This window comes from Phyllostomus hastatus, unplaced genomic scaffold (assembly GCF_019186645.2).
Source record: "Phyllostomus hastatus isolate PE091 unplaced genomic scaffold, TTU_PhHast_1.1 phas_contig_159, whole genome shotgun sequence".
NCBI lineage: Eukaryota > Metazoa > Chordata > Mammalia > Chiroptera > Phyllostomidae > Phyllostomus > Phyllostomus hastatus.
Window position 1 is genome coordinate 39,834,489 of NW_025333640.1, and position 14,580 is coordinate 39,849,068.

General features: G+C 55.8%; 1 protein-coding gene across 1 annotated transcript in view; it reads right to left on the minus strand.

The window, feature by feature from the left end:
• Window positions 1-981: 981 nt before the first annotated feature.
• LOC123813669 overlaps window positions 982-14,580 on the minus strand; it is a 69,535-nt gene continuing 55,936 nt past the window's right edge. The window contains exons 5-7 of the mRNA XM_045830806.1: window positions 10,283-10,386; window positions 2,168-2,286; window positions 982-1,319 (exon numbers count right to left, since the gene is read on the minus strand). Coding sequence (XP_045686762.1) covers window positions 1,275-1,319; window positions 2,168-2,286; window positions 10,283-10,386 — 268 coding nt within the window. The 3' untranslated portion in view covers window positions 982-1,274. The remainder of the gene's footprint in view (window positions 1,320-2,167; window positions 2,287-10,282; window positions 10,387-14,580) is intronic.

Here is a 14,580-nt window from a genome sequence, read left to right on the forward strand (position 1 = left end):
ACCCAGGGTCGATGTTATGAGTGCACCTCGGCAGTGACCTTGCTGCGGTCCCGGCTGAAGAAGCGAGTAGAGGCCGGAGCAGCTCCTTCTGTCCGGTGGGTTTTCGGGGTCCTCTCTCTGCAGCCGAGACGCAGAGGGACAGGTAGCAGGAGGTGGCCCGGGAGGCTGCCCACAGCTGTGGACACCGCACCTGAGATGCCGCCAGCACGGCGCCATCCGCACTGGGGACGGTCGTGCAGGGTGCGAGGGCTGTGGCGGACGCGCTGGGGACGTGTGTCCGGGTTGCCCAGAGGCAGCGGGCCTGTGACAAAGTCAAAGAGCAAAGCGATGTGTGCGACGGTTCAAGTGGAACATGGGTTTGAAAAAGAAACTTCAGCACACAAGACGGTGTGGTTGTGTAGGACACACATGCCCAGCCGCCTGAGGCGAGGCCGTGGCCCCACTGTCCGCCCACGCAGCGCAGACCGGGGTCCAACAGGCAGCGGGGGGCCGGCCGGGCATCCACCTCCTGTCCGAGACCTCAGGGCTTTGCAGGGAAGCAAACCGCCCGCGGGCTCAACTCCAAGGTAAAACCTTCTGCTGAAATTTCCTCCAGGCAGGCCAAAGGTTGTCAGACAAAAAGTAAATAAATAAGAAACAACTTTTCCCAAACAAAACTCCGGTACCACTGTGAACGGACTCCGTGGGCTTCCGTTCCGGAGACCAGGGCCCGCAGCCGGCGGGGCGGCCAGCAGGGCGGGAAATGCCGGCACCTTGCAAAGCCCCCCCATATCCACGGCCCAGTCGGCCCTACCTGGGACACTTGTAGTTTGGCTTCTCGGCCGCTAAAAGAACACTTTATTTTTTATTTTTTTTAAATGTTATGAGGTAACATAGTTGTTTTTTTTAAGATTTTATTTATTTATTTTTAGAGAGGGCAGGGAGGGAGAGAGAGAGAGAGAGGGAGAAACATCAATGTGCAGTTGCTGGGGGTCATGGCCTGCAACCCAGGCATGTGCCCTGACTGGGAATCGAACCTGCGACACTTTGGTTCGCAGCCCGCACTCAATCCACTGAGCTACGCCAGCCAAGGGCTAGAACACTTTATTTTATACATTTCTCCAGGCAAAGGGGTTCTGAGTATTTCACCTATGGGTCTCGGTTCCGCCTGGGTCTTTAAGCGGCGGGGGAGCCGCAGCCAGGGCCTCGAAAGAAGCCGCCCCCTTCCCACAAAGTGGCCTTGTGGTGTCCGTCCGTCTGGGTTCCGCGCCGCTCCAATCGCTGCATTGAAAACCTCATAAAGCGGCGGAGAATGGACCTGGTGACCCCGCGGCACAGTTCTGCAAAGCACAAGAAAAGAATCGAGGGCATTCAAAAGTGAGTCCACACTTTATGGGTTTTCTCCCCACACCCCAGACACCAGCATTGTCCGGGAGCCGGCTCCTAAAGGAGCCGGGCATTGACATGCAAATCAGGCCGCGCGGTCCCAGGGGCCTCGGGGCCCTGGGGCCCGCACTGTCCCACGAATCGTCTCTGAATCCGAGCCGTTCATTCAGGACCGTAACTCTGTGTTTCACCCCGTGAACAGGCTCTGTTTGCTCCCGGAGTTCGCACGCAGCGGGCGGCGAGGTCGGCCGGAACACAGGCCGCGTGCTGGGGTGCGCCTCTGAGCGGGGGTGCGTGTGTGTGTGAACAGACTGGGCACTCACTGCCCGGGCCCCGCATTTTCCTGTAAACGTAGCACAGCCCAGACGGCCAGGGTTTTTTGAAGTATTATTTTAAGGTGGGTTTTGTGTGGAAGTAATGTACTTGCCTTTTAAAAATAGAAACATAGAAACAGTTTCAGCACACACTGTTTGCAAAGTCGTAAAAGCCACGCTGTTGCCTTTTAATGGGCCGTGATAGTGCGGGGAAGAAAAAGGGTCCTGGACACGTCCCAGGAGGAGACGGAGCGGGGGTCGACGTCTTCCAGGCCCCTCCCCCCGCCCCCAGGTGGAGTTTATAAAGCATCGACTCCCCAAACAATGATAATTAACTTTTAAGATAGTCTGAACAAGCATCCCAGCCACCAGAGTGGTGTTTAGCCCACATTTCTGGTGTGATTTCCAGCCCCCTCCCCCAGGCAGTCCCTCACTGCGCCCCCCACCACCCAGGTACCTGCTCCAGGGAGCACACCCTGAATTCTCACCGTTCCACCCTCCACCAGGGACTCGCGGACAAGGGGCAGCTCCGGACACTCCTCCTCCTCCTCCTGGGAGCCCAGGCCCGGGCCCACGGACACGGGTCTGTTTTCACAACAAATCGGAGCTGCAGAAAAGGAACAGAAAACGCTAAGACGCGGAAGGAGACACCGCAAAGCACGTTGCCGGCACGGCTGCGCCCCACAAGTCCCGGGATCGGATAGGGGGTGGGGGGGGTGGGGGCTGCCGCACCACCACCACCACCAGCCCGGGCTCCTGCTGGGAAGGGGTGCGGGGCCTTCCCGGGGCTGCCCGCCCTACTGGGGACTCGATTCCCCGCTGAGGTGGGGGGCCTGCCCTCTGGCCTCACTCCCGGGTCTCCTTCCCCGCCTCTTCCATAGCGCGGGACCGGGGCGCGGCGGCGGTGGCTGGGGACCGGCCGATGGGCGTGGAGGAGGACTGGTCTGCTGGGAGCTGCCGGGGACTGCGGACGGAGGACCCCTGAGGACACCACGTGCTGCCCCTCCCTGCGGACACCACTGTTAAATCCGGGAACTTACGGATCCACAGACTTCTGCCACCTCCACTCTTGTGTTGCTTAGATGCTAACCCTGAACAATTAGTCCCTCAAAGTCATGATGGAATTTTAAAATCTCCCTGAACAGCTTCTCGGCATTTCTTAAATCCCTTAGGTAATGCTGCCGTATTAAAGGTGAATTTATGGGCAAATCAATAATGTTTACATGCCTCCGCCAAACCACCCATTTGATCTAATTGAATGAAGTGCAAATACTTATGTCAATGCAGTACTATCACACTACTCGTAAGATATCAGGAAATCCTATGTCCTCTTCTGTGACTTGTTCATTTTAAGCAAGCTGATAAAATCCTTTGAGTCTGAAAAATCGAGTGAAAGAAATAACGCTATCGTAGTTAAAAGTTATAAATACTAACATCTAAGACAGTCTCGTTTTACATAAAAAGGCGGTAAAGGTATCTTTAAAAATGGAAGTGACATTTCAGGACATGGTGAGTGAATGGGGGTTCGTCTCAGAGGCGAAAAGAGGAGGGGACCCGTCCCTCCGTCCCCTGGGACAGGAGATGCAGAAATCCTCGGGAAAGAGGGCGCTGGGGTTACGCGTCAGGACTTCAGAGCCAAGAGAATCTCGAACGGCATTCATTTTGTCAAGTTAAATTCTGGAAGCATTGCCCTCACTTTTGGGAATTTCCAGCAGTTCCTAACGTGCGTCTCCCATCCTGGAAGATGGTTATTGAGCTGAGCATCACACAGGCGAGGGCCGGCGTGGGGAAGGGAGGGAAGGAGCGGTCTTTCTTTATTCCTCTCGGTGATTATTTCTATGAAATTCTCAGGGAGGTACAGCCCAAAAGCACCCTGGAACACACACTGACCTTGGAGGACCGTCATGTGTCAAAGTAAGGCCCCAGTTTGTGCTTCTTTCTATGATCTTGACTTCTCTACTTCTCTTGACTTCGGTAATTGCAGGGCAGAACAATATGAAAATATGGAGACACGGGAAAATCTGAAAACTTTTTAAAAATATAAACACTTCTTAAACTATTTTATTTTGTATTTAAACATATAGGCCTAAATAACTGCGATATTCTTTTGGATTTTTATGACATCTGCTTAGTTACAATCGTGTGCATCATCTACAATTTTTTTTTTTTTTCTCAGACAGGGTTTTCTTTAAGGCGCTACTGCCATCTGCTGGAGGAAGATAAAGTTGAAGCCCCGTAACGACTTTCCTGTGTGACGAGCCCAACCAAGGATCGCCTTGCTCCTTAAAATTTACCCTTGGTAAAAACACTCATGATTCTTCCAATGTACCCATAGACATGGCTTCAGCTTAGTGTTTCAAATGGGCACATCGGGAAATACAGTGAAGTCCTTGGAATAATTGCTCTCACAAACACAGCTTTGAAGTGCGTTCACTACTCAACAGAGCCTGTGCAGAGAATTCTGGGAAGGCCAGACGAAACCCGAGGGCCAGCCCCCAATGTGCTGGGAGCCTCATGGGTCGATAGGTCGGAACAAGTAATTGTGGTGAAATTAAAGTGCTGCAGTAGAAGGATAGCCCCATCATTCAAACACGTGGAATGGATGTAATGATGAACTTACCCAAAGAATAACAGAACGTATTTGTGCTGAGATTTTTTATTTTTTAGAGAAAGGGGAAAGGAGGAAGAAACAGAGAGAAACAATGAATGGGGACTGGTTGCCTCTCCCCTGACACCATCCCGTCCCATCCCGTCCCCCCCAACTGGGAACCTGGCCCGCAACCCAGGCACGTGCCCTGACTGGGAATCGAACCAGCGACTTTTCCGTTTGCAGGCCAGCACTCAGTCCGCCGAGCCACACCAGCCAGGGCTGCTCTGAGGTTCCAGACAGCTGCCTGCATTTGCAGCTGAGCAAACCGATACCGCGATGCTAACGTCTCATTCGAGCCTATTGCTCACCCGTGCCAGGGCTGAACCCAGGGCCCGGGCGGACCAACGCTCTTCTCGCGATTTCTCCTTTCTCTGCCGTGATGTCGTGCTGAAGATTTTACGGGAGACAGAGTGATGGTGGAAATATTGATAAGAATGAAGGCATGTGACATCATGCTATTTTACATCACAGATGACGTGCACCGAGAGATCCACTTTATTGATGTATGTTCTCTTTATTTACAAACTGAGAAACAAAGAGCACGTCAAACCTTCTCACCATAAACCGAAGGCAGACACTCCGGGTCTTCCGAAGCCCTCGCCGTCGCAGAAGCGTCCGGCTCACCGAGACTCCGGGACCCAGAGGCCCCCACGCTGGAGCCCCGGAGATGGTGAAGCCGTGTGGCCGAGGGCCCCCGCCACGCCCGTCTCACCGGCTGTGCGGCCGTGGGAAACTTACCCACTGCTCTGATGCCCATCAAGGGAGTGGTAACAGTGTCAAGTGAGACAATAAATATGCAATAACTGACACAGGGAGCCCTTGGTAAACCCTGTCCATTAATATTATTGAATGGTCTTCTTCCTCCGAGGTAACAATCAGGAGAGAAAAGCAGTTGTCCTCACCAGACGTGTTCTAACATGCAGTCATGAGATACACCGCAGTGCGGTGCCAAAGTTACCAGTATCTGGAGGACTTCCAAGTGAATGAAAACTCATCTGAATTCTCACTGCCTTGGTGCAAATTAAACCTCAGGCTCAAAAAATATAAGAGTATAGGCAAGCTTTTATAAAACAGAAATAAAAGGCTAGAGCAATACCCTTAAAAATCCTTTAGGTCCTAAATCAAGGTCCAATCCAGGAGACTAAACACGTCGAAACTGGAAAACCCCTCGATTGTTTAAGTGCTGCGTCAGCCAGTTTCACTGCGAAAGGAACAGCCCCAAATCCCAGTGGCTCCCTCCGCGCAGTTCCTTCCTGCTCGTTTCTGCTGTCAGGGGCTGCGGGCCCGTGCGTCTCCCACCCCGCACCCGGGCAAGGAGGCAGCCCGGGTGGCCGCATCCTCTTCCCCCGGACAAGGAGCTGCACGGCCAGGGCCAAAAAACGGGAAGGGACGTCTGTGGCCCCCACAGGAGCGGGCAGGGCTCAGGGCTAGGGCGGTGACCACGGCCCCTCCCGGGCAAGGAGCAGGGAGCGAGCGGCTGGGTGGACGATCCGCCTGGGCTCACCTTCCCGGTGGCGGGTGCTCGCTCTCCACTCCGCGCACAGGACTCGCTGCCACCCACAGGGGAGGCATCCTAAACGCTGCAGCCAGCCACCTCATCAGCCTGTCAGTCCGAGAGCCGCACCGAACCCCAGCGGCTCCTCTCCATCTGGACACACGGGAATGGGCGGACGAGGTGTGCGCCCCACACGCGCTGGGCGTGCGACAGTCGGGGGAGGCCAGGAGCACACAGACGCTCCCTCCGGAGACGGAGGGGGTGGCGCAGGACTCGCAGGCTCCCTGGTCCGCGGGTGCTCCAGGGCCGCACTGCGCAGGACGCGGGCCCTGGGGACCGACGCGGCTGCAGCTTCGAGTCTGAGATCGGGACCCGGCCCCCCAACTCGGCCCCTCAGACAGCGCCCGGCTGCAAACCCGCCTTCCACCTCCGTCACCCCGACCGCGCTGCAGAGGAAAGGGTGGCCCCAGCCTCCTCGGGGCTGAGCAGCTCCTGTGGCCTCATTCCCGCACATGCGCTCTGCTCTGTCCCGGGGGCCGGACACGAGGCTCTCCCCCGCCCCCACCCCAGCACCGTCTCCGCTGCCCACCGCCCTCCCTCGTGCCCGGGTGTCCGCCCACGCCCGGCCAAGGGGAGGTGCCGGGACCCTTGGGTCCCCTCGTCACCGCCGATGTCGACTTCCACGGGTGCAGGCCCTTCCTTCCCATAGCGCCGACCGGGGCTGCAGTTCTTAATCACCCCTAACTGGTTAACGACTGGTTATCTCTCCAACGGGGACTTGAGCTTCGTGAGGGTGGGGGCCACCACGGGGTCCTCCCCAGCTGCATACGCGACGGCTGTTCCATGGATCCCACGCCGTGTTTGCCGTACAAGTTTACTGGTGCGCGGCGATGGGACCGAATGGACAAGTGGGAGTGGGGGGGCTCTCCTCACAGAATTCTTCTCTCGGTGGGGGGGGGGGGGAGCGGCAGCTTTCCACGCCGTCTCCTGGAGGGAAAGGAGGGCAGGAATGCCCAGCGCGGTCCCCCCTCCGGCCCGTCGGCCCACGGCCGGGGCCCCTCCCTGCCGGCCGATCCCTCGACACCCCTCCACGCTTCCCGAGTCGTCCGCACGGCACGGCTACCCACGGCCACATCGGTCCTTACACGTCCTGGTAGTCGCAGACTCTCAAGCTGCGTGTGTGTGTGTGCGTGTGTGCACGTGCGTGTGTGTGCCCTGCCTAGCTCAGGACAGGATTATGTGAGAGAAAGAAAGAAAACACGATGGTGAGTGTAGTTTCCTGCCTAGACCTGCAACCTGGGAGGTGTGGAGGAGGGTGCCACTCCCCGGTGACCTCCCGCGTGACGGGGTCATGCGGGGGGCTGTGCCGGGGCAGGCAGCACAGAGCGTCTGGCGGAGCATGCGCTCGCCCGGTTCTGAACGGTTCCCAACGTGGCCAGGGCGCGGTGCGAGAGCCGCGGCAGCGTGCACCCGAGACCGCCAGCGTCCGCGGTGCGCCCAGACGCAGCGCCGGGACGCCTTCCCGTGGCGCGCTCACACACGCGTGCCCTGACTGCTCACTCACACGGCGCTTCCGCGCGACGCCTCACACACACCCAGTGCTCCCCTTCCCCTAAACCCCCCCAGCAGGCTTTTCCCAGAGAGTGCGTTTTAAAATTAGCTTTTTACAGTACGAATTCTATACAGTAACAGTCGCCAATTTTAAATGTACAGTCCGATGACTTACAGTGCAATTTCGACATAGTTTTCCTTCAGACTAGATGTGTAAGTTTTATGAAAAACATTGCACGATACAAAATGGCCTTATGTTCTAAATTATTCCAGCATGGACTTACGTGGAGACGTTTTTGTTCCGTCTTACCCTGGAATATAAAGGTTACGTTTTCCCATGTCAAAAACTCCTTTTTAAGTGGCATTCCAAAAGCATGTAGGTCCTTCCCTACTGAGAGTTACACCTCAGAAAAGCAGTCGAAAGATTAGATACATAGAGTTTTAAAAAATTAAACACAAAGTGAACATTCTGTATTTAACGCCTAAGCCATGGATGCGAGATTATTCCCCATTCCTCAGAAATTATGACTTTTTATGTCGCCTCGAGGAGAAGCAGGGGGTCTTCTAACCGCAGCCCCCAGGACACTGCATCCGACTCATCGCACCAGACCCTCCCCCGCTGGACCCCCGGCCCCGGCGCCCAGCAGACCCCCACGCACACCGGGACTCGGCAGGACCCCCCTCGGGCCGAGTGCGGAGGGACACAGCCCCCCGTCCTGCCCCCCACGGGTTCGCAGAGTCACTGCATGGGGTCCTTCTCTCTCAACCTCCTTTAATTCTCCCAAACTTCTCGTGTTTTCTGACGGACATGAGAAACTTAAAAATAGTGCAACTGGGTTTGGACACTGAAACATTTGCACCGAGACTTCTTTGACCTCTCCCTGGAGAACGGCACTGTCATCCTAGCGCCAGGCGACATTTTGATCCAATTCAGTGGATTTTCTGTGCAGTCTCAGCAGACCATCCTCCTGAAGGCTCCGCCCGTGAGCCCCCGGGGGCTGACCTGGGCCTTTGGGGCAGACTGTGCCGGCGGCCGCCTGCCTCCAGGAGCCGGGGACAGAGGCGATGGGAGAGCCCTCACCTCCTCCACTTCTTTAAACAGGTTTGCATGTTTTAACGTTGTCTCCAGGAGCAAATGGGACTTCTGTAACGTCAAACACGGTGAGCGTGTAAGATACAAGGGAAAGTCGGTCACGAACAGTTTCAGGTAAAACCGTTGCTGAGAGAGAAAGGCCGGCCTCCGGTAAGAAAGGCATGGAGCGGGAGCAGGGTGAGCCAAGGGGCTGCTCTGTGGTCATGGACAGCTGGGAGTCTCATATTTTCACAGAATTACTTTAACACTGCTCCCACTGGAGTTTCCCGAGCGGTCACTTCCTCGTGACCCCTCCCCGCCCCGAGGGGCCGTGGCCCACCCACACGGCGCCGGGAAGCGGCTGGCTTGGCCCGGTTCCCAGCCGGCCAAGCAGCTGCCCACCTGCAGGTGCCACCCAGGCGGCTGGGAGCGTGGGCTCAGGGGTCAGCCCCCAGGCCTCCCTGGACTCCTTCTGGAGGTCCGCCTGTCCCTGTTGTCTGTGCTGCCCTCACAGGTGTCCCCGCCCGCTGCAGGGGCGCAGGTGGGAGGGGCTGGGGCAAGCCCGAGCCATCACCCATCGGGTCGGTCACCCAAACCGTCGTGAAGACCCCCGTGTGGGGGCCGGTCCCCGGACAGAGACTGGGAGGGCGGCCAGCCTGCCCAGCCCCGGGGCGCAGGGCCGGGGCTGGCGTGCGGCAGGAGGAAGTCCTCAGGATCGGGGACGAAGAGGAACGGACAGGGGACGCCCACAGAAGCGTCCTTTACACTCGCAGGACGAGCCGAGGGAAACGCCAGACTCCAACCCAGCAGCCCCAAGTGGGGGACGGTTGAGCAAGACGGCCCACCACACAGACATCAGCGCTGTCAGCCCTCGGGTTGGCAGGGAACACGCAGCAAAGCGGGAACCGCACGGGACGGCCGCAGGGCTGAGAGCGGGCCGGCCGTTGAGCTGAGGACTGGCCCGGCTGCACACTCTGCGCGTTTCAACTCGGCGTCGGACGTGCCGGGCCCACAGCGAGCCGAGCCGAGGCCAAGGCCTGCCAGAACCTCTCGGGGCGGCGCCCAGGACCTTTCTGCCGGTTTCGGGCCATGCGGGAAGGAAGGTGGGGCAGGAAGGACCCACGGGCTCGGGACGAGAGCACTTTGCTAACACACAATAGGGCGTATTCTTCTCCAGCAAGGGAAATGGTCTTTGAGTACAACAAATGCAACAGACAATGAAGATACGGGGGTTCCCACCCAGAATGTGGACGCAGGCTCGTTGGTGAGCGAGAGCAGGGGCGACAGGTGTGTTCGGTGGGCCACCAGCCCTGCACCACCTGGCGCAGCCGCACCTGGCAGTGTCCCAGGTGCACCGTGACAGGCACACGGATATGGGGATGGAGACACAGCCAGCAGGATGGAGAAAGGGGGTCACCAGGGGCCGGGCGGGGGGATCAAGGAGATGTGGTTAAAGGGCTCAAACTCCGACCTATGAAATCACCAGGTTCTGGAGAGCAAAGGCACAGCATGGTGATTGTGGCTAACAACGCCGCATCAAATACTTTAGAGATGCTGAGAGTAGACCTTCGCTGGTCTCGCCGCGCAGAGAAGCGGTAACTCTGCAACAGGGTGGAGGTGCCGGCTGACTCTACAGTGGTCATCATCTTGCACTATGTAAGCATATTAAGTCAACACATTTTATACCTTAAGCTCATACCATGTTATATGCCAATTATATCTCAGTAGAGCTGAAAAAAATTTAAATAAGCAGATATTTTAAAAGGATCCAGATACGCCGTCATAGTTCAGTGGGTTCTGAGTGTGGTCCACTCCCGAGAGCTGCCGCCTCTTACCTGCTTTTGGCCGCGTGCCAAAGACCCATGAACAAATCGAGCAGTTTCCCCCGTGATGTTGCCACCTCTTAACACAATTCCGGAGCTTCAGTTTCCAGGATTCTCTACGGAATAACAGGGAGGTGTGATGTAGAAGTATTTCTATCAGAAATAGTAAAAAAAAAAAAAAGTAATCAGGTTTTGCATTGACATGGCCATGCTTCGAGTGTCTGGGAAGTTTTCTGACATAGAACAAATCTCTCTCGGACAGTTCTGGGAAAATGAGGTGTTGCCGTGTTAGTTTAGAAATGTTAAATCGCACATTCCTTGTAGACAGTGAGGAGGCTGAGAGGCCATTCTGGTTTCCTCTTCAGACAGGGGGATCAAAGAGATTTAAAAAAAAAAAAAAATAACCGTCAAGCACAGCGATGGCAAACGCTGGAAATATTGCGTGTTGGGAGCCACTTACAAGGCCTATCGCCTTTCAGGAGAGATAGCCCGTCGGTGCCGCAGTCTCAAACATAAACTTGCAGAGTGCTAAGCTCTCTTCCGGACGGAGCTTCAAAGCCCCAGAGACCACTGTCTGCAGTAAACAAGACAAAGTGGTTTACTTCTGGCCCACGGTCAGCCTTTGAAGTGCGCTTTTAAAGAACATATTTGGAAGTCGTTCTCAGAAAGAATGTTATTTATGAGAATGAAAGGAAATGCTACATCCTTGTACATTTTGTGTTCCAGTCTCTCTGACAAACGCCTTAATGGCTCCTGTGATAGGAGGACATGATTCATGTTACTACTCCTTGAGAAAGCACAGCAACAACAGAAATGTCTTTAAAGTGAGCGACCCCAAAATTCCACGATCCCGCAACCAGTGTCCACCTCGGGCTCGTAAGATGCTAGTGGTTCTCATGATGCGATTACTTCCAGGAGCGTGGAGGGAGGAAGGGACACTGCTGTCCCGGTCACGGTCACGGTCACGGCGCAGTGCTTCCGGGGCCCAGGGCTTCCTCACGTCCTCCCCACCGGGGCGCGGCACCCTGCCCGAGGCACGGGTTTCTGTCTCACGCCACCTTCCAGCCCACGGGAAGAGGACAATGTAAGCAAAGCCCGTCGGTGCAGGTGTTCCTAGAGCTGACATTCCAAGCCCAACCTCCCAAGACACTTTCGAGGCCCCGGGCAGCCACACTGCGCCCCTCGATGCTGCCGGCTGCCGGCTGCCGTCAGCAGTGCCGGGGGTCGCGTGCTGGCCCTGGAGCGTGTTCCTAGCGGCTGCCGCTCACGCTGCACGTTTTTCTGCACACGGACACGCAACCACGGTTCCATCAAGGCCACCCCAAGACACCGCCCTTTTCCAGAGAGGCTACAAAACAAAGAAACAAGCAAAATTTAACCAAAGACACTGAAATAGAGGACAGGCTGACAGTGTTCAGAGGGGAGAGAGGAGGGAATTTCAGGGGAAAAGGGGAAGGGTTTGCAGGAATGAGTATAAAGGACACATGGACAAAAACTACCGGGGGGGGGGGTGGTGGGTGGAAATGGGAGGGAGGTGGGGAGGGCTGGGTGGGTGGGCTGGGATGGCAGTAAAAGATAGAAAATTGTACTTGAGCAGTAATTAAAATAAAATTATTAAAAAATAAAAGTAAAATAAAATGGGAAGAAACTGTAAATGCTTGCACCCCAAGAGCTGAAACGTGAAGAAATTTGGCCAACCGCGCTAGTTTTGCGTGGGCTGCCTGCAGCGTCGTGGCTGTCGGTCTGAGCGGGTGCGCCTGGGGCTCCACAAAGTGTCACCTCCACCGGCCGGGTTGCTCTGGAGCTGTAAGAGGGGCGCCAGCCCTGGCATCTCTACACCCCCCACAGCAAACCATCCGAGTATTTGTACTGAACACAGACCTCAACTCACCCTGTCCAATAGGACAAAAGCCCCTTTCTCAGCCCTGTCCCCCAGCGCTGGCTGGACCCCATGAGGCATGACTGAGCCCAATTGTTTGATGGGACTGAGGGCCAGGAAGTTACGGGGGGTGCCCTGAGGGTGCGGAGGTCCGGGAACCTTCCCAACAGGGCACACCAGGCCCATCCCCTCCCCGGCCCCTCCGGACACTGCACCCGAAGATGACATCAAAACAGGCCTCAGCCCGACCGGCCCAGCCTGCTCCCGGACCACCCGGCCACCAGGGAAAAGCTGACATCCCCCACCCCTCGGGGCTGGTGCGGGCGCCCATCTCCACACCCAGCCCCGACCTTGGGAGAGGGAGATAAAACGGCTCTTCCCGAACTCTCTCACAGCCCCGGTGACCGGCCCCTCTGAACACAGATTTATTTGAGGTGCTTGCTTCTCAGAGAGTATCAGTAAATCTCGGATGAAGACTCTCTTCTTTCCTGAGAAAATAAATATTGCCTTCTTCTTTCCAGTTCGCAGGCTCATTTTGGAGACGAGGGTCAGACTCTCCGAGGCTGTAAACAGGGTCCAGCGCGCAGCCCTGAAGGGAACCCTGGGAGTCGGACCAGCGCGGCCAAGGCCCCCGAGTCCCTGGGGAGGCTGACGCTGAGCCCGAGGACATCGGCGGCGCGGTGCTGACAACGGGCAGCGTCTGTAGTGGCCGTTCCATGGGTGCCCTCGTCGTGGGCGCCAGGTCGTCCTCGCCTCACAGGGTGGTCTGGGACGCCTTCTCTGCCCTGCACACTTAGGGAGAAGCCACGTGACATCGGCACTGATTCTTCCTTAAATGCTTCGGAGAACTCACCCGTAAAGTCCCCTGGGCACGGTGTATTCTTTGTGGGGAGACTTTTAACTACAGATTCAAGCACTTTTAGTGCATATTTGGCTATTCAGGTTATCTGTGTCTCCTTGAATGAACGTCATAGTTTCACTCAGGATGAAACGAACTTCATCTTTCCAGGGATTTGTCAATATCATTAAAGACACCTTATCAGCATGTGCATAATCGTCCCTCCCCTTTATCTTTCCTGATTAAAACAGGACTGGCACAGGAGGCTGAAATAGATCGAGGCGGACGACAGAGTCACCTGCTATACGTACACATGGCTAAGTGATCGCCACCGTACGCCCCGTGAACGCCCATCGCCACGATCAGGTGCAGTTCGCTTTCCCGTGATGAGCACTCACTCTTACGAGCTGCTGTCAGCCGCCCCCAGGCACACACCGTTGTCACCTGTAGCCGCCACGCGGCACATAACCTCCCGGAGTTTGTTCACCTGACAACCGGAGGTCCGTGCCTCCTGACCGCCTCCATCCCCGAGGTCCGCCTCATGCCACCTGCACCCCCCTTTTTGGCAACCACCCCGCTGCATCCATGAATTCCTCTTTTCCCTTGTTTGTTTGTTTCTTTGTTGTTTAGGTTCCACATACAAGTGAGGTCCTCAGTATTTGCCCGTCTGACTTTGATTTCACTGATCATCACGCCCTCGGGTTCCCCTGTGTGGGAGCGGATGGCAAGGTTCCCTCGTTTTCGTGGCTGCCTAATACTCCCTCGCACAGGTGCGTGCATCACGAGTGCCCTATCCGTTCACCTGTCAGTGCACGCACGGTCTTCCGGCGTCTTCTCCACCGTAAACGGCCCTGCTGCAAACACAGGGGGCGTCTATCCTTTCAAGTCCGTGGTTCCATTTCCTCTGGACGTGTATCTGGGAGTGAAATTTCTGGGTTGTGTGGCAGTTTTCTTTTTAATTTTAAAAAAGATTTTGTATTTATTTTTAGAGAGGGGGAAGGGAGAGAGAAAGAGAGGGAGAGAAACATCAATGTGTGGTTGCCTCTTTAATGCCTCCCACTGTGGACCTGGTCCGCAACCCAGGCATGTGCTCTGACTGGGAATCGAACCTGCGACCCTTTGGTTCACAAGCTGGCACTCAATCCACTGAGCCACACCAACCAGGGCCTATTTCTAATGTTTTGAGGAAACTCCACAGTGTTTCCCAAAGGATTTACATTCCCGTCAACAGCGCGCAGGGCTGCCTTCTCTCCACTCTCACTGACACCTGTCGGCTCCTGTCCTTCCGATGACAGCCGTTCTGACGGGAATGAGGGCGCGGTGGTGTTGGCTTACGTTCCCCTGGTGGTCAGTGATGTCCAGCAAGTTTCCATCTGTCTGTTGGCCGTCTGTACGTCTCCTTCCCTGTCACCTTTTTACATACCGGTGTGATCGATGGCGATGTCACCTCTTACTCCTGATAGTTCCCATGTGCAACTCCTTTTTTTCCCTGACCAGCCTGACTAGAGTTTTATCAATGTTATTGATATTCTCAAGGAATCCATTTTTTTCATTGACTTTTATCTGTTATTTTGTTTGTTTGTTTGCTTTTTA